This window comes from Acomys russatus, chromosome 6 (assembly GCF_903995435.1).
Source record: "Acomys russatus chromosome 6, mAcoRus1.1, whole genome shotgun sequence".
Lineage (NCBI taxonomy): Eukaryota > Metazoa > Chordata > Mammalia > Rodentia > Muridae > Acomys > Acomys russatus.
In genome coordinates, this window is record NC_067142.1 from 69,153,558 (window position 1) to 69,179,219 (window position 25,662).

At 39.3% G+C, this 25,662-nt stretch overlaps 2 protein-coding genes across 2 annotated transcripts in view; one reads left to right on the plus strand and one right to left on the minus strand.

Moving 5' to 3' along the window:
• Tagln2 (transgelin 2) overlaps positions 1-25,662 on the plus strand; it is a 960,136-nt gene that overhangs the window by 863,093 nt on the left and 71,381 nt on the right. The window lies entirely within an intron of this gene.
• Positions 2,483-24,178, minus strand: LOC127191147 (pyrin and HIN domain-containing protein 1-like). Its single transcript, XM_051148363.1, is given in 7 exon segments — positions 2,483-2,569; positions 4,454-4,642; positions 8,525-8,941; positions 11,688-12,200; positions 20,016-20,407; positions 22,137-22,185; positions 24,140-24,178. Coding segments are annotated over 7 exon segments (1,686 nt in total).

Here is a 25,662-nt window from a genome sequence, read left to right on the forward strand (position 1 = left end):
ACTCACTAGTCTCTCCCTGCCCTGTGGCCTGGGGATGGAATAGGCCGCTAATGGAGAGATGTGAACAGTGAGTATATGGTGGTGAAAAGATGGGAGAGAAACGGAGTGGTTCATGTGCTATGGAGAGAGGTGAAACTGGAGACACAATAGTGGTGAGGAACCAGCCTATATCAGAAGCCCGCACACCCACCTGATGCCATGGTGATTGCCAGGCCTGGGCTGCCTAGTAGTTGGGGTGGGGGCGCATTTCTGGGACTGTGGTCTTACTTCAGTCAGGATCTGTGCTGATGTCTGAGCTCTGTGCTACCATGTGGATGTCTTTGTTTTGGGCTGCAGTCTGAAGACGTGTTGATGTTCAAGGGCTATACTGAGCTGGCCCCACACCTTGCTGGGATTGGTCCCATCCCTCATAGGGTGGAGGATCAGGGTAGGAGGGTGGGGTTGTGGGAGTATGGGGTTGCAGATGGAGGAGGCCCAGAGGAGACCCAGTCTGACCAACTCAGCGACCACCCAGGCCCAGATCCAGGGCCTTAAGTTGGCCCATTCCAACACCCATCCTACCCATGGACTGCTGGAGTGTATGAAGGTACTGGTCCTGCAGAGCTGTAGCCATAGGATCTCCATGACTGGGGGAAACAGCAGGATGTCTGAGAAGAGTCTCAATAAGGGTCTAGTATTGAAGGTGTGGCAGAAGCCAGATGCCTTGAACCAGACCAATGACTCGACTCATGGCAATGAACACTTGCAAGTATAGCTATTTGGGTCAAAGGGCATACTGCATGACACACAGCAGTTTCCAATGCCACTACAATAAAAGAATATGTGATGGAGAGGCAGGAGATGGGAGTGGTGCAAGTATGGTGGAACTGGAGATGCAACATCTGTGAGTGGTATGAGAGACGACTGAGATTGACAGAGGAGCAGATTGGTGAGGTGTTTTTTTTTGTTGTTGTTGTTGTTGTTGTTGTTTTTTTTTTTTTTAGTTTTCTTTTGGGAGGAGGTTACAGCAGAAGAGGGCAGATATGGAAGGACTAAGAAGTGAGTGGGATCAGGCCACGTGATGTGAAATTCCCAAAGAATCAAATAAAAATTATGTTTTTTTAAAAAAGGAAAGATTATTGAAAAATAGGTAAACATGATTTTACTCAGCTTTAGAAAGTTACAAAAGGTTTGTGGCTACTCTACTTTTATTATTTATTCTACTTTTTGAGATTATAATATTATGGTACTATCTCCCTCTTCCCTTTCTTCCCTCCATACTCTCTCATATACCATTTCTTCCTTGCTTTCTTTCAAACATATAACCTTTTTGTTCATTAACTGCGGTTACAAGCATATCTGTATATCCATATTCATATATAAACATAACCAGTGTAGTCTGTATATTACTTGTACATATATTTCCAGGGATGACCATTTGCTATTGGATAATTAATTGCTGTGCTCTTCCTTGGGATAGACTGTCTTTACAATAAAAAATAATGTTAGATAATTTGCAAAGATCACACCATTTTTCTAGATTCCCCTCAGAGAGCTGAGGTTGCAGTGCAAGCACACAAGAAAAACCAAAGGAAAGACAATAATCTTCAGAGAGTGATGAAATGGACATATTTTCTACCTGGGGCAGGTAGTGCATACTCGCACCCCACAAATTATAAATAGGTTAAAATGCTACCAGACTGCCCAAGGTTGACCTTAGAGTGGCATGAAAGATCCACAAGGAGAGCTTATATCCATTTTCACAAACTATGCTGTGTGGGCAATAGGAAGTGTAGGCCTAGGCCTCGGGAAGAAGAGATGAGCTACTGTGGGAAAGACATGAAGCTATGCTTTGATCTTCTCATACAGGATAAAAACACCTCTCCTGGAAGAGAAGCAACACACCCCCCCCCAACTATTTCATGGCATAGAAACCCTTTGAAACAAGGCGGAGGAGAATTGCTCTGCTTCTGGAGCCACAGAAGGGATAGGCTCTAGGTGTAGACTACTAAGATTCTTCAACATGGGTTGAAGGGTAGAATTAAAGATGAAACTCCTTCAGACTTAGAAACACACACACAATTCAGTGTTTGCCAAAGACAACAGCTGGTCAAGTCGATAGCGTATTCTCTGATCACTACATTCTTTTTATGGCTATACTGAGCAATCACTAGCTAACAGCAGCCAACTTCTTGAATACAGACATGTAAGTGCCTATGCTTGCTTACTGGGCCAAGGTTATGTGATGTGGCTTCAAGGAATTAAATCACGCTACGTTGGAAAAGCCACAGTACAACTTAGGCAGTAATAATTTTATTGGTAGCAATCAGACCTTTCATACTCTTATCAGAAAAAGAATATGATGGAAATCACCAGGATCAATAGAGTTGTAGTCGCTAGGATACAATGATATTTGCAATCTATAAATGGTACATGAAATTAATGCCATATACACATTTTTTCCTGCAATTGCATCTTATCGCCAAAAGCATCTTTACCAGTGTTATTCAGGTTTCTGTGAGTTTGGGGCTGGTTCAATGACTGAGCGAGGACTGGATGGTTCTATGTCTCTCTTCCTAGCCTGGATGACCTTGAAGAAGAGAAGGATGAACTCAGGTCAGTTGAGACGCAGCTTGCCACACTCTTCTTTCCTTACACTGACTCTATGAGCCACCTCTGTTTCCTTATCCTTACCTAACCCCTTTACTGAATCTCTGCCCATGGAATTAGCTTTGCTCCCACTGAATGAGAGCAGAAAATGAGCTATTCACACCTGCCAGGCACACGCACAGATAGAAGAGGAGATATGGAGCAACAGTAGGAATGGAGAAACTGTAGTACCAGATTTCATTGAACAGATGGTTAGGAGGATGGTACAGAGGCATGAGTGATGCAACGGCTGGGGGTTAGGGATGAGTTCAGAATGTTTGACTCATGGTCCTGAAAATAAATAAAACCTGGATGCATTTCCATGTGACTGAACAGGTCACCTCTTATATCTTATCTATGAATTAGTATTAGTCTTGGGTAGTGTACAGTGAATCTTGCTGTGTGACAGGAGCATGGACCTTGGCACCTTGTGCTCTGGATATCTTAAGACATCCTTGTAAAACTTACGGTGTATATTCTGAGTTCTGATCATGATCCTAGTGCAATAAAGATTATTCCACATTTTTTAAGTGAGGCCCCAGAGCTTCAGGGTCTTCGGTCAATTCAAAAATACCAGACCTGGAGTTTTAAACACTCGAGACCCAAAGTCCTATCAAATAATTTCTCTTTTTTGATAAATACAGCAACTTTTTTAATTTACTTTAGGAAATAATAGAGTGAGAGTCTTTCTGAATATCCTCTTTTTACTATGTTTTCTATATTTACTGGATAGGCCAGGAACCCGTGGGAAACCCAAATACTACTACTATTCTGCTAAAGGAACAAAGCAGTAAAAGGACTCCTAATGACATTCTGCTGTACCTATAGATTGCTGTCTCACTCAGCCATCACAAAGAAGTAGCCTCCTGCAGTAGGTGAAAACTAACACAGAGACCCAAGTCCAGACAACTTGCAGGCTGTGAGAGACCTTGCAACACTCAGTTCTAACTGGGATGTCTTCATCATTGCCCCCCGCCCCCGGCCCCTTAGAGATGAGGAAACTATGTGGAAAAGGAGGCAGAAAACCTATAAGAGCAGAAGTATGGTAGACACTAAGGAAACAAGACCTAAACACAGCAGGACCAACACATATAATGGGCCCAGAGACTGAGGCAGAATGCACAGGACATGCACAAGTCCAAGCCAGACAGAACCCTGACACAGTGAGTGCAGAAGTGGATACACGCTCCCTTCCCTAACCAGGAAGCTATTTTCAATAGACAACAGCTTATCAAGAAAAAAAGGTATTTTTCTCCAACCGAGTCTCACTGCTATACAAACCACATTTAAAAGTAGATGACAAACTCAAAATGAATTCAAGTGTAGCTTTAGAGAGTTTTAATGTTGTTATTGTTACATAATGCTTTGGACTTTTTTTTTTAACCCTACTGGTCTTTTGCTTGTATATGATCATTTCTGATCTCTTGTTTCTATGGTGTGTGTGTTGGGGGGAGGGCTGAGCACACGCGCACATGCATATATTTCTCTTGATTTTTCTTTTCTTTTTTAAAATTCCAGTTTGTTTGTTTTCTAAAAATACAAAGATAAAGGACATGTGAAGTTGGATGAATGGGGAGAGAGGAAAGATCTAGGGGTAGGTAAGTGGAGGAAGCTGTGACAAGAATATAGCCTATGGAAAAATATTTCTCAAAAAGCAAAAAGAAATAAAATAAAGAAAATGACTCTATTTTTAAAATGATGGTAAGAAAATATTTACAGATATCCATGTTTAAAACTTAATTTCCTTTCTGTTACATACAGCCGAGTCTTGACAGAGTATTAAATGTGACTGTCAGGAGGTGTGAAGATGCCTTGGAGCGCATACCTGCATATAGCTGTGCCTCACAGATCTCAGCTGCCACGAACTCACACTCGAGTTCAGTTCAAAGCAGATGAGTCTAAGTTTGTCCCCTGGCTCACAGTACATAGTGGCAAACTGTCCGTATACCAGGACTTCCATCCTCCTTGTTTTATCTTCTATTCCATAGTAAGTAAATTCATTCCTCACTGCTTTCTGGGAAAAAAAATAACATTCATCTTCTGAGAGCTGTGTCAGTGGTTGTCACATCTATGAGACATAAATAGTGTTAGCTTGTCTCTGATAAGGCGAATATAGGCCTAGGCCTAGAAATATGGGTAAAAGAGGCATTCTGGTTAACAAATTCTGTCTTAGGAAATGTCTCTCAAGATTTTTTAATTTAAGGTTTTTATCTGATGGACTATTCTTCAACACCTTCTACCATACACATAGAGATGAGAGTTCTTAGGAAGCTCAAGCAAAGTAAAATCAGAATAAAGCTGATTGCCTTTGAGGATGTCTTAGGTTATGTCACAAGAACTAAGAAGGTGACTTGTGGCTCAGTGAGTCTGAGGTTATCCGAGTCTCCCTTAAATAGATGACTTTTTTTTTTTTTAGTGCACATATGTATTTATTCATGCTATTCTATGCATTTCAAACATTAAATATCCACCACCTAATTCCACTTTCCTTACTTATATTTTGTATATTTTGTTAAGGCTACAGCCAAACATACTTGCTTAGTCACTTAAACATACTGTACTAAAACACCATGGATGAAAGCAAAACCCCACTGACCCCACTGATGAGTATTTACAACAGAATATAAGACCATACTTTGAACAATGGCTAGGTCATCTAAGCATGCTATTTGAATTGGTACTGAAAGACACACCCCAAGACTAAGAATTCCTCACTCCAGTCTATATTTTCTTATTCTCTGTCCTAACTTGAGAGAGAAAACTATTTCTATAGTCTGTTATACTTGTTTCTCTTAAGACTTAAAGTAGAGATTACTTGCCCAAACTCAGTTGATAAATCTAAACCTAGCCAGAATGGTTAAGATCTTGAAAACCTTGGGCGACAAATATTGATGTGACTGTCGGGGAAAGGAGAACCTCAGTTTATTGTTGGTGACATTGCAAACTGGTACAGGCACTCTGGAAATCAGTGTGGAAAATGCCTTAAAAGATAAAATGTATCTTGGCATATACTGAAAATAATTGACACCCTACTCCATAAATACCTGTTTATCCATTTCATTGCTGATTTATTTACAATAGCTAGGCGATGATGACAATCTAAATTTCCTTCAGCTTATAAAGGGATAATGGAAATGTGATGCATATGTAAAATGGAATACTATTTAGTGGTAGAGAAAAATGAAGTTTGCAGGTAAATGCACGGAACTAGAAAACATACTGATTATGCAACACAGATTCAGAAAGACAAATATGTGGAGTGTCTCTATAAACATTAGGGATGGCAGAGTGTCAATCCATGTGAGGCAAGAAGGAAATCCAGTTCAACCCTACTCAGTAGCTGGTATTGTTTCAAACTTCTAGAATCTGACACTGGGCAGTTTATTTTAGGCATATTTAATTACAGTACAATTTTGGAAAAAAGTTTCCTGGTGAAATTTAAATCAATCCTGTGTGCAAAAGAAAACTTAAAACATGTTTACATTATAACTTTTTACAAAGTACATATAACCCTTTATAAAGATGAGTTCTAATGACTGAGAAACAATGCTCCAGATAAGGGTTTAGGGAGACTGACTGAGATAAACAGAAAAGTCTGGGGGACTGGGTGTGGCCTAGCCCTACAGATAACCCAGAGGTCCCCAGACTATTAACCACCTGTGTTCCATTTGTCACGTTCATGTGACATCTCCCATAAGTGTGGTTTCTATTGACTGAGAAACACTGCTCAAGATAAAGGTCCAGAAAAGAAGAACCCGAGATGAACAACAGTCTGGGGGAGTCAGATGTGGCGTTGCCCTACAGAAAGCACAGAGGTCACCAGGATATTAGCCATGCCCCCTCTCAGACTTCCGGGTAGAAAACAGGTTATACACCTCTTTCTTTGAAGAGACAACCACATATGTTTAACATTTCTGGTTTTCGTAGTGCTTATCTGTGAGTACAAGGACCTTGTGCACTCTGCCCCCACCCCATATATATGCGTGTGTGTGTGTGTGTGTGTGTGTGTGTGTGTGTGTGTGTGTGTGTGCATTCTCTTATTTGTGGATCCAAATCTTTAGATGCAAGTATATCACCTAGAGTAACTGCAGATAAAAGAAAAGTAAAAACAAAACAAAAACAAAAACACCCAAAAACAAAAAACAAAAAAACCATAACAGAAACTTTAAAGATGAGAATAGTAGGACACTATTTCTGTGAAGGGGAAAATGGAAAAATGAGTATCAGACACACACCTGTTTGGGAGTGGAGGGGTGGGAGGGTAGGAGGAACAGCAGCACAGAGGGAGAGGAAAAGGAGGGACCATTAACATTAATGATGTATAGAAAAGCCATAGAATGTGTTATTTTGTTCTAACTTAAATTACACATAATATCACACATGTACACACACACACACACACACACACACACACACACACCTCTATATGTAGCTTGGATGAAGTTATGACAATGCTTACCCACCCACCCCACCCCACTCCATCCCTCACTACTGCAAAAACAAAAACAAAACAAAAAAAACAAAGCAAAATCAAAACCAAAAAACCCTCCTAGACCATTTAACAAAATCTCCAGTGCTAAGCATGAAAAATCTTCCTTTCAACTTGTTAATCAGGGGAGTCTAACAGATCCCAATAATGTTATTGCCCTTGGTGCTTTTCAGGCAAATAATGTAAGACCCTCTTGCTGAAGACACTACATCATTCAGACACAGAACTTGGAGGAACTGATCTGGGTTGATCCAGAAGCCTCCTCACAGATGACTAGCTCTTAGATATTCAAAAGAAGCCATGTAAACTTCCGAAGAAAACAGCAACCAATAGCTCCACCTTAGGTAAACTGCCAATGAACAATAATAGTGACCAGCATGGCAAGGTATTCTGAAAGGTGCAATAGCTGCACTTATATTCTGGGAGCAACTAACAGTTACATGGTTGGATATAAGGTCTACTCAGTAGGAGGGAATTCATGCTTGGCACCATATATTTTTGAGACAGGAACCTAGATGAAAACCTTTTGCAGTTGCCTATGCCAGTATAATCTCTAACTGCATCCTAAATAGTTATCCTTATAGCCACAGAAAAGCGAAGCTCCCACACCTCCCAAAGTTAATTTTTGCATCAGATAGAGACCATTACAGAAAAGCCATAACTGGTCCAAATGTAGAGTCCCCAAATGACCATGGGGAGCCCTCCCCCAATTAAAACATTTATAACACAACCCTTGCATTTCAGGCTCAGGAATCATCACAGAAGAGGGGGAAGCAATCCTGTAGGAACCAGAGATCCATGCTCCTTAATTCAGGATAGTCTCTTCTGAAAAAATAAAATAAAAAGAGGAAGTGAATGGTGGGGAAAATGGTTCTGAAAGACTTGGGGGGAAGAGTGAAAGGCAAATATAATCAAGATACTTTGTACAAAATATTCTCTAAAAATTAATAAAAATATAAGAAAATTGAATAGAAGTGAGGACAGGTTAAAGATGAGGTGATCAGTATGTTAGCAACTTGCTTTCTTATGCTATTTTTCACAACAATTATCCAGGCAAGGTTTTCAATCATTATTAGTTATTAAGTTGCTACAGATCAGGGTAAGGAAGAATGCAAAGAAACATTTGCATAGTTCTTTGATACTAACTTCTATAAATGGATCATCATAGTAAAATCACAGTAAAATGCCAGCTTTTGTGTTAAGACTCCTTTTCAAACATTTTCATGGTAACGCCTTGAAAAGGATGTGGAGAGACTATCCCACACCATAAAGCTGGGAACTCTGCTTTCTGCTCTTTGACCAAGGAGGCTCTGTTTTCCTGTGTGCAGATTATCAACCATATTCTAGCTGCCAAGTTAAGGCTTAAAATCGGACGCTGCCAATGAGATTTTACGAAAGAATACTTACCGTATATACTGTAAAGACTCCACTCACAAATGTTCCTACTCTTTGTATACAGATAGCATTAATTTTAGCTGTTGCAGCAGCCCTTTGTCTCAGTGAAGGTGGGATTTCCGTCACATTGTTGCCATTCACCTCAGACACACAGGGGGCTCTGTATGTCTCTAGAAACCCATTGTAGCCAGAATAATCTGAGATCACGATGACTTTCCTGGGGTTGAACTTTTCCTTTAGGGTTATGTCAAACACCTTCACGCAAAAGAATTCAGTCTCAGTAGCCACTATGGCATGGAACATCCTTTTGTCTTCTCTCACGTCATATGTAAAGGGTTGCATTGCCTTTAACACCATTACTTGTTTGGAACCTTGGTGGTGACCATCTTCCTCAGAAGGTTGTTTAGGTACAATCTTCAGTCTTGGTTTCTGCAAAGAAGGTACACAGAAAAACCAACATAGTTAAGAGAGACATGAAGGAGAGTATCTTTATTAGGCAGAGTGGGAAAAATCTAAACAATGCCTAATCTGCTATCGTATAGGTGACAAGGAATAAATGGAGATCTGGCCAGTAACTGCAGCATGTACAAATTGCTCACAGTAGGTAAATAGGTTGTATAAACACTTTGGTGGTCTTGGGGGGATGCACTCAAAGCCTTTTGAATGGTAGGCACATTCTCTCCATGAGCTGCACCCCAAGTCTTTCAGCACAGCTTTAAAACTTAGGTTACAGATCTTTTCATACACTCACAACCGCTCAAAATCTAGTCTTGTAGAACACTTAGGTAGGTGGCCACTGGAAGCACCCTGAGGGCTCTGTTAATCTGAGTAATTCAGACTAGAAACTCTTCCACTTGCATAAAAGCAGCCCTGGAGGAGAATCCTGGATTTGAAAAAGGAAGGAAGGGACAGCTATTTGACCACTTTTCTGTCTCCAAAGTGCTCAGCAGACTGCACAGTCTTCCTTCCCTCCCTCCCTCCCTCCTTCCTTTCTTCCTTTCTTCCTTCCCTCCCTCCCTCCTTCCTTCCTTCCTTCCTTTCTTCCCTCCCTCCCTCCCTCCTCCTTCCTTCCTTCCTTCCCTCCCTCCTTCCTTCCTTCCTTTCTTCCTTCCCTCCCTCCCTCCCTCCTTCCTTCCTTCCTTCCTTTCTTCCCTCCCTCCCTCCCTCCTTCCTTCCTTCCTTCCTTCCTTCCTTTCTTCCCTCCCTCCCTCCCTCCTCCTCTTCTTCCTTCCTTTCTTTCTTCCCTCCCTCCCTCCCTCCTTCCTTCCTTCCTTCCTTCCTTCCTTCCTTCCTTCCTTTCTTTCTTCCCTCCCTCCCTCCCTCCCTCCTTCCTTCCCTCCCTCCCTCCCTCCTTCCTTCCTTCCTTCTTTCCTTCCTTTCTTCCTTCCTTCCTTCCCCAACTCTTTCATTTTCTTTCTTGAGACAAGGTTTCAATATGTATTCCTGGCTGGCTCTAAACTTGCCATGTAGATCAGGCGGTCTGGCTTTGAACTCACAGAGGTCCAGCAGACTTTTCTAGAATTAAAGATGTGTGCCATCACACCTACCTTCTCTGCACTATTTCTGAATTCAGGAGCACACCTTACAATGGAGAAGTGTGGCAGCAATTACAGGAAACCTAGAGAGCAGTGTAGCAAGGTAGCTATAAGCCAAGAGCACTCACTGTGGCCTGATTTGGAAACCTGTGGACTGCAAGACTTGACTCTGACTTCTCGTCAATGCGGTGCAATGTCTTCTAACCTTAGGAAGTGCATTCCCAATGTAAGCAGTACCTCAGAGTGGTGCTAAGAACTCCTGACAGAAAATACACGAAATTTTAGGAAGTGAAAGAAGTTCTCAGGTGTTTTCAGTGTTTGTAGGAATAGAAAATACTGGAAACAGCCTAAAGCCAAACCATACAGGATTATCTTTATAATGCATGAACTATTGCAATAGTTCAGATAATAAAGTCAAAATCATTTAAATCTATGTTGATTAATGGAATGGCAGTTTGAGACACGCTAACTACTCACAAAATAGTGTGTGTGTGTGTGTGTGTGTGTGTGTGTGTGTGTGTGTGTCTGTAATCAAGGACAACATTGGGTGTTCATTCTCCCCTTCTACTTTGTCTGAGACAGGGTCTCTCTAGTTTGCTGCTGCGCATGTCTACCAGGCTGGCCTGTGAGTTTCTGTAGACTCTCCTGTCACTGGCCCCAGTCTCAGCTTTGGGGCACACTGGGGTTATACACATGTATGTTACTGTGTCCAGCTTTTACATGGGTTCTGGTGACCCACATTCAGGTTATCAGGCTTTTGTGACAAGTGTTTTCATTTACTGAGACATCTCCTAGGGCCACTTAAAATAAAATTTAAAAATGTAACTATAGAAAATTATGTGAATTGTAATAAAAATCTAATAATTAAAGGATATTCTGCATATATGTAACAAAAGGCAAAACTGGATAGTGAAATGTATCATTTTATAAAAAGATTATAGATAATTTAAAACTTACTTGTTTTTGTAGTATCTACCTTGCTAAATTTTCTAAGATAATATTGATATAATTTTTAAAAAGGAACCATTGTTGGTACATTCCGCTTAACTTTATATCTCTACATTTCATTTTCCACTAAAATATCACACTTATGGTTCACTGAGTGAAAAATGAAGATGAAAACCAAAACAACAAAAGAAGGAAAATAAAATAGGTAGCGTTTCGTTGTGTCATTTAAAGACCAAAGGTGGTCAGGTGCTCACTGACTCATAGGCTTTCTTAATGGAGCAGAGAATAAAAGGAGTATAAAATGAAATTAGGGAAGGACCTCCAAACATATATTCAAAACAGACAAGTGACTTATTTAAATAAAAAAACCATACATCATAGATGATTAATGGCAAATTCTTTCAGGAGTGTGCTAATTCTTGTCATCATTATATTAGGAGAATAGCCAGTCATTACCTTGTGTGGCGTTTCTGGAGACAAGAAAGTAGCAGTGGACGTGCTGGGCATTGCTGACGAAGGTGCCTGAGGAGTACTAAAGTTGCTGGACTGTGTTGCTGGAGACCACGGAGGAGAATTGAGACTGCTGGACGTTGCTGCTGGCGGGACCAGAGAGGTATTGTAACTGCTGGATACTTTTGCCGCAGACACATGAGGACTATTATGACCGCTGGTCATTGCTGAGGTAGTCACACCCAAATGACAGGGTCGCTGCTGGCCACTGTTGCTTGAGAAATGCAAGGGGCCTGGACACTACCGGTCACTGTTGATGAAGTCATATGAATGGCCAGGGCACATTTGGGCCCTGATGCTGGGGTGGCTTGAAAGGCCATGGCATTGCTGGACACTGGTTTTGGAGACTCCAGAGGAGTTTGGTGGCTAGAAGAAAGTGTTGACATTACCCGAGAAGTCTGGATGGTCTGGATGCTGCTGGAGGCTGTCAGGGGAGACACCTGGGAAGCCTGGTCACTGGTGGAACGTGGTGGTGAAGGACCCCAAGATGTTGGAAATATGGTAGTTGATAGTTCTTGAGGTTCCAGGGGGCTCTGGAGGCTGCTGATGGCTGTTGTTAGAAGCCCTTGAGGAACTTGAGGTTCACTCTTAGCTGAGCATGTGCTAGTTGTTGGAAGTTCTTGAAGGTTATGCTCTTCCTGGAATAACTGTGTTGTTACTGTGTCAGGTGATTTGGTGATTGTATCTTCACTTTTCTGAAGGGGAAATATTTTTCTTTTAAACTTTTTTGTATCCTGATAAATGGCTTTCATAAGTCAGATCAAGAACATCTTTGCATTCTCCCCTTTTGAAAATAATTCTGGTCTGCCAATACCACCCCTTTCACCCCAGGATATAGGAGGCATTATAAATTGCATGTGGGTGCTCCTAATACCTACCCTTTCTTCTTCCTAATCAAAATGTCTCAAAGAAATGTGGGCAAAATTTCACTGGTCAGGTTTGGTATCCTGACTCTGCATATCTTATAAAATGGACCAAAGATAACCTGTCTTATTCAACTCTGGGTTATTGAGTGGGAAACAGGGCTTACAACAAAACTGGCTTCCATGTATGGGCTCCCAATGAAACCACTTCAGATTGTCTGCTTTTGTGAGACACAGGAATCCCTGTCACCGCCATTTCAGATGATCTGGTTATAAGTGAAACAGGAACCCTGAAACATATAACATAAAGTTAAAATTTGAGGAGATGTCATGTAGCTCAGTTGATGTAGTATTTGCATAGTAAGTACTAGGCAAGCTCATTTAAATATCTGCTTAGGTTAAGGTTCTTCAAATAGTCACTTTATATTTGGTTAAATGAAACTACTGTATATATAAATATATACACATACATAAGAAGAATTTGTATATAAGGCAATATATATGTTTAGGGACTTTCAATGTAGTTATTTAAATTATCTTCAAAGTAAAAAGTAAATAAGTAAAAATATGTAAAACTTTAACTACCATGTTATTTATTACTATTTTCTTTGTGTCTTTCTTATCCCTCAGGATATACGTCTTCTGTGAGCAGAAGAAAGGAAATAGATCCCTTTAGCAATGGTAGTTTGAAAATGCAAACCATAGCAAGGAAAAGATGGGAGTTTTACTTATTCTAAAGATAATGTAGGATTCATCATAAACAACAAAAGTGAATCGAAGTGTTCTGTTGTCACAGGTCTAGTTGCAAAAGAGTGTGCAGACTTTTGGTGCAAAATCATGCAATGCTGGCAGCATTGCATGCTTCTCCAGTGTATTTGCAAATTATATTCACTAAGAAGTCTTTGCTCAAAGGAGGAGGAGAAGAGGAAGAAGAAGAAGGAGGAGGAGGAGGAGGAGGAGGAGGAGGAGGAGGAGAAGAAGAAGAAGAAGAAGAAGAAGAAGAAGAAGAGGAAGAAGAAAAGAAAGAGAAGAAGAAGAGAGGAAGAAGAAGAGGAAGAAAGAAGAAGGAGAAGAAAGAAAAGGAGGAGTAGAGAAGAAGAAGGAGAAGAAGACGAAGAGAGAAGAAGAAGAAGAGGAGAAGAAGAAGAGGAAGAAAGAAAGAGGAGAAGAAGAGAGAAGAAGAAGATAGGAGAGGAGGAGAAGAAGAAAAGAAGGAGAAGAAAGAAGAAGAGAAGAAAAGAGAAGTAAGAGAGGAAGAGAAGAAGAAAAGGAGGATCAGGAGAAGAGGAAAAGAGAGAAAGAAATGATGACGAAAAGACGAGAAGAAGAAGACAGAAGAGAAGAAGACAGAACGAGAGAAGCATAAGACAAGCAACCATCACACCCCACACACACTAAAAACAAGATATAATGACCGAAAATCTCTTCTTTCTAAGCTGATATCATCCAAACAAAAATGATTATTAATGGCCTTTCCTCCCCGTTTATAATTACTTACAATGACATATAATTAGATGTGATCATTGCTTTTATACTCCATGTAATGTAACTCTAATAATTAAAATGGCAAAGCATTAACCATATAGAGATTCCTGGTACAATGGTAGTATGCAATGAAATAGACATTTGTAAATGGCTGTCAGGGTTTCAAAATGTACACTAGGGGAATCAATGGTTACATTAAATAAGTAAGTTAGTGAGAGATTAAATGATAAATTCCTTCAAGATTTTATTGTTGCCAAGGGGTATGGAGTATGTTGAATGAATGGACCATCGAGTTAATATTTCTATCAATCACATAGCAGTAGGCAGGATGCTTACCTAGCATCTATAGAAAACCCAACTGTAGTGACAATTTTGGAATTCTGGTTTCTTGAAAAAACACAGAAATATAAGACTGTGCCTTTATTTTAATCACAAGTGTGCAGATATGGGGCTTCTTTGGATTGTCTGCAGAAGCTGACTATAATTTGTCTCATGCTCTAGTGAAGGCATGATTTTGCCAGTTGCAGAAAGCTTCTGCAATTTGTAACATTTGAAATCCTGGGAACTTTTCAGATGGTACAAAAATGAAAAGGCCCGAAGAGATGAGGTTGGTGGTTGGTCATCATTCAGGGGGTTGGCTGCTTATTAGTACTCATGCTCAAAGAAGAAACAAAAGGAAAGAAATTAGATTCAGATCTCTCTCTCTCTCTCTCTCTCTCTCTCTCTCTCTCTCTCTCTCTCTCTCTCTCCATCTCTCCTCTCCTTTCTCTACTATCTAGTGTTACAGAGTAAATTCAAGGGAATAAAAGGTGGTAAGAAGAAGAATCCATGAAGTAGCCAAGAGACATTACAAGTGGTGCCTAATGTGGGGAAAGGCAGAAAATGGAAAATTTGATTTCAAATCTCATAGAAAAGATGGCAGAGGATGAATAAATGGATTTTTAAAAACAAATCAGACCCTGATGCATCAGGTGTTGACAGAGTCCTTGGCATTTGAAATTGGAACCAAATGTAAAAATGTTATTACACCATAGAAGGAATAGGCAGTGCCTATGGGTGAATGGATGTGGTATATGACCAATATTGGTTCTAATGTGTACCATGCTAACATAATATGTCAAGCTGTAGCTAGAGGTCTCTGATATAAAAATGTCTGCTGTTTCAGTTGAGGGAAACAAAATAATTTGCAAAGAGACTGTCACTACCAACCAAAAACGCCTGATACATTAACTGCAAGAAATACAGTACTTTGTACCAGAAAAGTAAACAAGCCATTTCTATGGACAATGGTTTTCACTAAACCTCAAATAGAAAGAAGGCCTAGGCTTCCAGGGGTTTGTATGTGATGCAACAAAGGCCGCCATTTGTTCAGAAGCACATATCCAAAAGAGATTTTCAAGGTAACTCTTACCATCAGGAAAGAGCCTTGGAGGTCTAGTTCAGGGCCCCTGCAGCAAAAATCATGAGCCATTTCAGCCAAGGAATAACATGCAGACTGAAAAGAGTTAACTCTGACCGAACAGAGACTGTAAGATGCATATGTGAATCACATTGATCTCAAACTTGATTATATTTTCATTATTTTTGTCTTCAATTCATTCTCCTACTGGGCTCTTTATGCAAACCAAAGATAGCATTATGGAATGGATTTTCTTAGCACACAAACAAAGTAAAATGTTTCTGATTTAATCATAAAAGGTAGAATACGTCTATATCAATTGTCAGAAATAGACTTGGCAGAAATTGTAGTACCTTATCCTAATGCTGAGATCATCTCATTAGAGGTAATCAGTGAAGATTAGCAAAGAGCTTATAGTAACTATTTGGGAGAAAGTAACAGCAAATATGCTAAAAGCAAGCATTTTTATTTTGCAAAAGGAACTAATTGGATTCTCCCACATATTGTAAAAAGGAATCCTAGTTCCTGAAACACCTACACTCTATACTGATGCAAATAAATTGGGAATGGCAGGCTATAAGTCAGACAAAATGAGCTAAGTAACTCAAAGGCTATGTACTTCAGTTCAAAAATAAAATCTGTATGCGATTCTTATGATTATTATTAGATTTTCCTGATTATTTTAATATAATTACTGACTCTCAATAATGCAGAGTCATTCTACACATAGAAATTGCTGAATTTAATCTTGATAATTCAGAATTAGCTGCAACAGGAAATCACATATAGAAACTATTCATTATATATCACCCATATTCAGTCTCACATAGGCTTGCCAGGTCCATTAACACAGGAAATAAAGAAACTGGCCAATTATTAATAGGAAATGTGTTAGAATCCTGACATTTTCATAAAAACCACCATGTGAACAGTAAATATTTAAGGAAATCACGAGAAAATGTCCTACTTGTCCTTTGCATGACCAAACTCCATGACCCAATGGAAGTAATCCTGGGGCTACCAAAAGAAATGAAATCTTGCAGATGGATTGTTTCATCTTGTAGAATTTGGGAAACTAAAATTTGTACACCATACTTTTCATACATACTCAGGGTTTCAATGGGCAACTGCTTTGAGTTCTGGAAAAGCTGATTCTGTAGTTAGACATTTACTGGAAGTAATGGATTCTATAGGGATACTTGTACAAATTAAACTGATAATGCCTCCACATAGGTTTCCAGTAAAATGAAGAAATTCTTTGCATATTATAATATGAAGCTCAATACAGGTATACCACATAATCTTACAGGACAAACAGTTGTAGGAAGATCTAATTGCACTTTAAAGAAAATGCTCATAAAACAACAACAACAACAAAAAGAAGAATAAAGACACCCCCCCCCGGGATAGATTAAATTGTGTGCTGCTAAATTTAAATTTTCTGAATGTTAATAAGAAAGAAACAACAGCAGCCAAAGAGACACTGGGTTATAGGGGGGAAAGTGAAATTAAAGCAACCTATATACTATAAATATACAGTATGGAAACCGTCGAAAGTTTTGCATTGGGGAATGTAGGCTTGTTTATATTTCCACAGGAAAATGAAAAGCTGTGGATACCACCAAAACAGATAAAGATTAGAATTAAGCAGGAGAGGTCTCCTGCAAACCTTAGCCATTGGCCCAAAACAGCTTATTTCATTGAAAATACCTGTTTATAATTTCCCACTACACACAGCACAATTAATGGCTTAAAAGAGAAGGGGAGAACTGTATTGACAATTTTTGAATTTTGTTTTCTTTTTAAAAACAGATAAATGTTATAAGTATGTCCTTTCATTTTATTCCCAGGTGTAGGAGTGTGAAACTGCTTTGAACTGTCCACAGCAGCTGACTCTGATTTGCCTCATGCTCTAGCAGAGCCTTGGTTTTTCAAGCTGCAGATAGTTTCTGTAATTGTGTGATGTTTGGAATTCTGGGAATGTATCAGAAGGTATAAAAATTTTAGGGTCCCAGAGGCAGAATTGGTGGCTGTTGGTCATTTAGGAGAGTTGGTTGCAGTTTGTTAGTAGTTGTGCTCAAAGAGAAACAAAAGGGAAGAAGTTAGATTCACGGATCTCACTCTTGCTCTCTCTCCCCTCTATCCTTCTTTCTTTCTTTTCTATCTAGTGATAGGAGGTGAAACCAGAGGATAAATGGTGGGGAAAAGAAGAATCCAGAAACTAGCTAAGACCAGCTACATCCAATCAGGCTTCATTTAACTATCTGTAAAGATAAAGTGTATTAAATAATCAAATTGCATGTTGCCTGTGGTTAAATGAAACAACGATATATCGAGATCATAAATTGTTTCACAAAATCCTATACCTTGTCAAGAGCAAAGGCTTTTCACTGAGGTCTTATAGAGACATTTGATAATGTAGTGATTGGTTCAATCATGTGATGGAATTGTGGAGGTTTCAGTTTTTATAGTTTTATTTCCCTTTTCATCAAAGGGGCAGCATGCATGTATTTCCCACTGGTAATGACTGATTTTCTCTTTTTTCTGTTAGAGATTGAACCTGGGATGTTGTGTTCCAAACTTGGGTCTGCTGTGGCGTTTTATTCCTAGTCCCTATAATAGTGTTTTATATTGTATGAGGAACAGTGATTTTTAATACCATGATAATTCATTCTGTGTTGCTGGGTTCTGAATCTGTTGAATTCTTGGGAATGGAGTCCTCTGAGCAAATAGCCAGGGAAGAGTATAGGGTTATGTCTCAGGAATAGAAACATTTCATGAACAACACTCCTCTATTCACATTTGATGATGGGGAAGCAGTAGGCTGAGATTTAGAAAGTACAAGTTGATGTTTAATGCCCTTTACCAGGGCTTGTAAAGTCATATCCTTAAAATGACTGATTCTTTTCCACATGTTTTTAGTGGGAGTGATGAAGGGCTGGAGTAGTGACTCAGGAGACAAGAGTGTTTCCTGCACATGCGTGAGGACCTAGGTTTGCCTCCCAGCACCCATATAAAAAGCTGGGCTTTCCATATGTTTGCCTGTAACCCAGAACAGGGAAAGCCATAGACAGGATGGTCTCCGAGGCTTTGCTGTCTACCAGCATCGCTCCATTTTCAGGGAGAGACTCTGTCTCAAAGGAAAAAGACAGAGAGTGATTAAGCAGCATATTTGAAGTCCTTATTTGGAATCAAGAAATGCATGCACACACATGTATGTAAAACACACAGACACACACACACACATACACACACACACACACATCAAGTAATGATTTTATATTCTGTTACAGGAAATTGTATTGCAATAAAGTACATAGTAGTCCTACAGTCCCAAAACAAAATGGGTGATCAGAAATTATGAATTTATTCGCCCTTCCCTTTGTTTTATCTAGGTCCTCAGCATGGATGAGGCGCTAGATTAAGAATGCAGAGAAAGGCACTGAGGCTAACAACCACAGTGGAAGCTTTTTTCAGTGAGATCTTAGATGGCGTACCTCTGATGACGGCATCTTCATAGTTGGCTCTAGTTCCGAACCTTCCTTTGTGTCGTCTTTGGGAAGTACTGGATTTATTCTGCCTAGTTGTTTTTGCAACGCTTTTGGGTTTTCTTTTGTTTTTATTTTTAACTGATGAAAAAAAAAAAAAAAAGGCAATCAATCGAATGAAGCTGTCCTGTTTTAAGACAGCTGAAGTCCACTTAGTGCTCTTTTGCCTCCTGCTTGTGTCTCATAAGGCATACTTCCTGTTTGTGTATCAGTATATTTCCAACTTCTGTCACCTATAATATCAACACAGGAACTGCTTATGGGTCCCCTTGCTCTTCTTAGGTGCAACTGACGGTCTTTCCTCATGGGGACTTCTATGCGCACAAACTAAGCCCCATCCCAGCCCTTTTATCTTATAGTTTGCTATTAAGAATATAAAATTTGCACGATGATATGAGAGATTATCCTCAGCATGTCACCCCAAATTATAGAAACAGAGGGAGAAATCGTGACCTGTTCTGAGACATGACAGCGGATTAACAGTGAACTTCAATTGCTTACCTTTTCGGTTCCTTTTCTTTTCTCTCTTTTTTTTTTTTTTTTTGTTTTTTTGTTTTGTTTTGTTTTGTTTTTTTTGTTTTTGTTTTTTTGTTGTTGTTGTTTTGTTTTGTTTTTCGAGACAGGGTTTCTCTGTGTAGCCTTGGCTGTCCTGGACTCACTTTGTAGACCAGGTTGGCCTTGAACTCAGAGTGATCCACCTACCTCTGCCTCCTGAGTGCTGGGATTACAGGCTTGTGCCATTGAGACAGGATCTCCCCATGAACCTCAGGCTAGCCTTAAACTGAAGATCTCTTTGCCCCAGCCAATTGAGTGCTAAAATCACGGATGTGATGCATTATGCCCATTTTTTTTCATGTGTTTTCAACCCAGTGACTTTATAAAAGAGAACTTCACATCTCTTAGATTCAGGATTCTACTTAAATATTGGCTCACACTTGTTGTCAGAAAATATCTTAATGATGGGGCATCTTAGTTTGGAATTGTGAGTCGATGTGAGGATTTTTAAATGTGAAATTACATTTTTGCTTCATAATTTTCTATCCATTACACTGTATTGGAAGCTCTTGTTTCTCTAAGCAACTTTTGTTTTGATGCTTTTTTTTTCCTTTACCCACTCCAAACACATCTATCTCCAAATGCATTAGAATTCTTTGTAGAAAAGGAGTTTCCTAAGTTTCCAACAACTTGTTAACATCAGAAGTGCTGTTGCTCTACAGGTCCTGATGCACACACAGTGGAAGAAGCATATTGGCTCCTACAGGGAATTAGCAAGGTAGGGGCAGGGCGGGAAAAAGTGGGCATCCTGGGTGCTCCCCTCTTTCCTTTTTCCATCTCTTTTCTAAGAATATCAGCACTGTCTCCAAGTTCTGGAATATCTTAGCATGCTTCTATCAGTTTGCTCAACCCAGCATCCTTTTGGAACTTTTCTTCCATTAAGTCAGCAATCTGAATTCTGTCATAATCATCTTGCATTTTCTTAGTAAGTTGTAGGTCATGGGTCAGTAAAAACTGAACTACTCTAAAGTTATAATCACTGATACGTTCTCAACCCAAGAGAAGAACAATTTTCTTGAATTGGTTCACCAACTCTCAAAGTATGGGTAAGCCTACAAGAGAATAACAGTATACATAGGTACACACATAAATGTACAATTTTAAAAACAGCGTATGCCTAGGTGAGTGAACCGTAGTGCCATAGTGTTGTTCATAGCTGTGCATGAGAAAGAAGGAGGCTTGATTACTAGCTGTGTCACTGTGAAGGGTAAGTGCAGACCTGCCAAGTTAGTAAGTCTAAGGAATTCTTGCCTGTTGATTATGATGGCTGAGTTAGGTCAGGTGATGGTGGTGATGGGAGAAAGTGGAAACCAGCATTTGTTACACGTGTTTACAGTATGGACTGCAAAGTTTGAAATCCTGGGTCTTTTTTCCATTATATATTGATGCTGGAGCTTGGCTCCTTTTCCCCCTTGGTACTAGAACCTGTCCCTAGATGATCCCTTGTGACTTCCTGACTCAAACCCATGCTCAAGTGGATTATCTGTAAATGGGCTGCACCCTCCATGTACTGGAATGAGTGTCGGCTACAACAGGATGACCCTTGCTTGAACACTGAGCCTAGCCCACTTGGCTCTTCATTAAGCAGCTTCTTTTAGCACCCTGTCTCACCGGGTGTTAGTCCTTGCTTTCAGTGCCCACAGTCCTGCTACTTTGCTACATACATTCTAATGACAGATGAACAGTGTTAGTGGGTGGAATTATTTCAATAGCTACTTGTTTTTTTCTCCTTTTGGGCTTGATGTCTTAGTTGGTTTTCTCGGTATAGGCCATGTTTAAACCCTGCTGAAATAGGTTAATAGCTCATCAGTTTCATAAAAAAAATTTTTTTTCCTTGCTTCTTCAAATATTTTGGAAGGCCTTGGGTAATCTGTCTCACATGTCTCTGTTATATTCTTGATACTATACATTTTAGAACACACAGAAGCCCTTCCCTTGCCATGCTTTGTGAAGTAGATGGTGTCTTTGTCATCACCATTCTTACATTGCTTTCTCTTTCTCCCTTCTGTGATAACCTTTAAGAATCAGCTGAATCAGCCTTCTCAAAAGTCCCAAAATTCCCCCAATGGACTATATGCCCTTGTCTAAGTATGATTAAAATGCAGTTTTATTGTTTTCTCACAGTTTGAATCCTAATCTAAACTTGTTCAACCTACTAAATATACTGATTTGAATTTTGTAGACTAAAATGAATGTTCTGTGTGTTTTGCCTAATTTGTAACATCAACCATACATCACCATTATATTCTCACATCGAACATTAACTCACCCCAAAGAACAACCTGTGGTCCATTGTTTACTTTGCTGTCCTCTGCAAGCCAGGGTCTTTTTGTCAGGATAATTTTTACTTTTCATATCACACCATGTAAATTAAATAACATTAACTAATAGAAACAATAAAAATTACTATTTTCAATAAAAAAAGAATTTCTGTGCATCCTTGATAACTCTAGAAGATAGATTGATTCCAATATCTTCTTAAATTTATAAGTCATTTTAGTTATGGGTTATTTTGTCTTTGTCTCTCTCTATATATCTGTCTGTCTGTCTGTCTGTCTGTCTGTCTCTCTCTCTCTCTCTCTCTCTCTCTCTCTCTCTGTGATATTCTAATCAGAGTGCTAAATATTCTAGGACTATTCACTTCAGCATTGTCAGCTATAAAAGGTGCAGAGAATGAAAGGGATGCAAGGCAAAGTCCAAATAAAGAAACAGAACAATGACAATGAAGAATATTAAAGAAAGCAAATTTGGGCAAACTTTTATATGTAAAGATCAGATTACCTGCAAAGGTTCTAGGAGCAGAATAAAGCTCATTCTGAAGAGTAATCTGCTGTTAGCAAAACAGGAAAATGATTTTAGATCATGTTGGCCTAAGATGCTACAAACCAAATAGTTTCAAAAATATGAAGGCTTTATTTATTTTGTGAGTTTTGACACCAAGCTTTTTTCAAAATATAAACTGATGTGACATGACAGGAGATCTTGATATATTTTATGCCTTTTGTTTATTTGTGAACACTCATGCATGCTTTGTTATCAACATATTATTTCTTTTTATTTTGGAGTAATGATTGCAATCTCAAGAAAGTGTGCAGTAATATAGTACTTTGGATATTTGTATTAAAACACATCTTTAGCCAACAAATCCTTGATATCAAAATATATTCCACTGCAATGGCCCAAAGAGTTGCCCTCCACTTACCCTGAGTAAGACAAGACATGAGAGTCAGTGTTTTAACTTATACAAATCCACAGTCAAAGGAGAAAGCCTCAAAGGTACTCTCTGACACTCAGCACCGCAGTCGTTTCAAATGAGATGATGCCCGGGCACAACTATTGGAAGCATGATATGAAAACAGTGTGTACAATTGAGAGTGCCTCAGAGGAAAGCCTAAGCCAAGTGAGAAACAAAGCTGACTGGGTGTGCCTCTGCTTTGGGAGTGAAACCCTCCTCAGAGAGAGAAGAGACAGGAAGGATATCAACAGGGTCACGGAGAGAGGAAAGAACTTAAGCTCACTAATGCCTTTGTCTTCAATTGTCAGGCACAAGTTATAAAGAGAAGTCAAGAAGGGGAATATAAATGTACCATAAAACGAGTAGCCATAATAGAAGTCAGAAAAATGTGTTATTAACCTACCCTTAAGGATGTCACATAATTGGTTAGTTAACATCCTTTGTCAAATTTTATTTAACATGTGTAACATTTATTTAAGTGTTGTTTATAATGCATTCATTAAAGGTGAAAATTTAAAAATAAATTCTCTGCATAGTAACCAATAAAGGCAATTTTTTCCATATTAGCATTGTCTTATTTAGAACTAACATAAAAATTCTTATCAAAAACGATAATAGTTTAGCTTCTAGAAATAGATAACAGCTTTAATAGTAGAGTTGTCTAATAAGAAGTGAAAAAACAAGATTTTTATTGTTGATTTAGGAGTGATTACCTTAATTACTAAATAAAGATGGTCCTATTGTCTGTAAAATCTTAGAAAGTCTGAGCAACATAATCGATACACTTAGATAATAAACCACAGTACACAAAGTGTCTTCAGAATCTTCTAAAAGCTTGTAGTATGCATCTATTTCTACTTAACCCGCCCCATCTCTTCCCTGCATTTTACCACCAGAAAACAAAAATAAAGAAAACTAAAAAAAAAAAAGAAAAAGTCAAAGCAATTAACTTTCAAGATGACACAAACTATGTATAAAATACAGCCTTTCCTACTTGACGAAGAAGTGAACAGAGAGAATTAACTGTGCTCATGCAATCACTAAAGCACTGTGTTTGCATAGCTACGACTCTGAGACGTTTTCTACCACACATGTCCATTGGTCTTCGTGCCATTGGAATACTAGACAATGCATTTCAGTGGCCTGGTGCATCTTCCCTTAATATTATTTCATGGTAATTTTACCAGTCACTAACTTGTCTTTTGTACAGTCACTCACCACAGTCACCAGACCCTAAACACTCTCTAACCAAGAAAACACAAGCCTCCTTTTCACTGGTCACTTACCCAGACTTACCTCTAAAAAGTGTATTTTATAATCTGAAACACACCAAATGTGTTTTTCTCCACTCAGTCTTTCTGGTGGAGCGATAAAGATGTCGGTCATTTCCTGAGCATCTGATTCCACTACTTCAGATCCACTGCTCAGTGAAGCAGCCACCAGCTCGGCTTCCCTCTCTCTCAAGTGAAGAATCAGCAAGGATTTCACCTGTCACCTTGTCCATTTCACAGAGTGTCTACTCTGCACCGAGAGCAAAGGCAGGACTCACCTCTTTATAAATGTCTTCTACGATGTCCAGATTTTGCATGGTAGAAAGAAATTCCTGTGTGTGTGTGTGTGTGTGTGTGTGTGTGTGTGTGTGTGTGTGTGTAAAAATGAAATAGTAGAAAGAAAAAAGAAAGAAAGAAAGAAAATCTCTTAGAAAGTGAACCTGAGGATTTTGTAATCTTCTGAAATCCCAAGGGAACAAAGTACTTACAGACAGAACAAGAATGCTAACACTGGGTAGAGTCACTACACAGATTGAACAGTGTTTTATCCTGTGCTACTTAGTGGGTAGAGGGGCGATAAAGCAGTGACATCTCTCAACAGTGTTCATAACTAGCTTTAGATTTCCCCAGATAGTGAAACTCAAAAGTTTTCTTCCTGTGAACACTTAATTACAAAAAAAAAAAAAAAAAAAAACAAAAACAAGAAAAAGAAAAAGTCAATGAGAGCTAGTTACACTCAGGGTTTTTCTTGCAAATTGTCATAGGTACAAGATTCAAGTTTAAAGCCTTCACGTCCCACAAACTTACAAGTGGGTCCTGAGGATTCTACATTACTTTGAATGAAAGTGAAACCTCAGACCAGAGAAGAGCCACCAAGCCACTTCTTTCTTTTCTGCTCTGGATTCAGAGAGCATCAGGAGAACTTGGCTGTGTGAGTTGCCAGCTTCACTTGAGTGGGTTTTATGAGAAAATCTGAGATGAAACAGCATTTGCATTAAATCGTTCCTGCAGTGTTCACTCATTCATCGGCAGTTCCCAGGCCCTTGACTTGTCAGAGCACAATATTCCAAACATGCAACTCCAAGCTTCAACCTCGAATACATATAGAAGGAATTGGCAACACCCTCCCTCTTTACTGTAAAATTAAGCTGCCCTCCTTCAGCGATAAAGGTTCCTTCTTTGTCACTGTTTCTACACCATTCAAGCCTAGTAAGCATACAGTACATTGGAGCCTTGGAAACAGTGAAAAGCTCTGAGCTTCGGTTAAGATGATGGGCTGAAATAATGCTTGACCTGCTGTGCCTTTCTGGTAAGGAGAGTTTAAGGATTCAGAACTATTGTAGTCCTGAGGCACGGAGCCGATGGCATCAGGCCATAGATGGCGATGTGGGAGTCTGCCAGCTGGTCTGCAAAGAGGATAGTGCCATGGTTGGGTGACCAGGAGGGCTGGGTGTAAACCCTAAGCCAAGTGGAGTTCTAGGTTGCTAAACTATATTCTATTTTTAATTGATTGCTCCTCATGTGGGGTGGTGTGTGTATATATATATCAGGGATAAGTCTTCAAGACCATTTTCTTTGGTAGTGATATGATATCAAGCAACTTATGAGAATTGATGAAACTCTTATGGCCTGAACACATCCCAATTGATGTTCAATTTCCAACACACTGGCCAGACTGACTACAGAAATTTCAGACACATTCATCCTTAGCTCTTAGCTCTTTATATCCATTGTCTCCACCCTCTATGTTAGGTCTTTGCACAGGGTTATTATTAACACTGATTATAAATGCAACAGTATC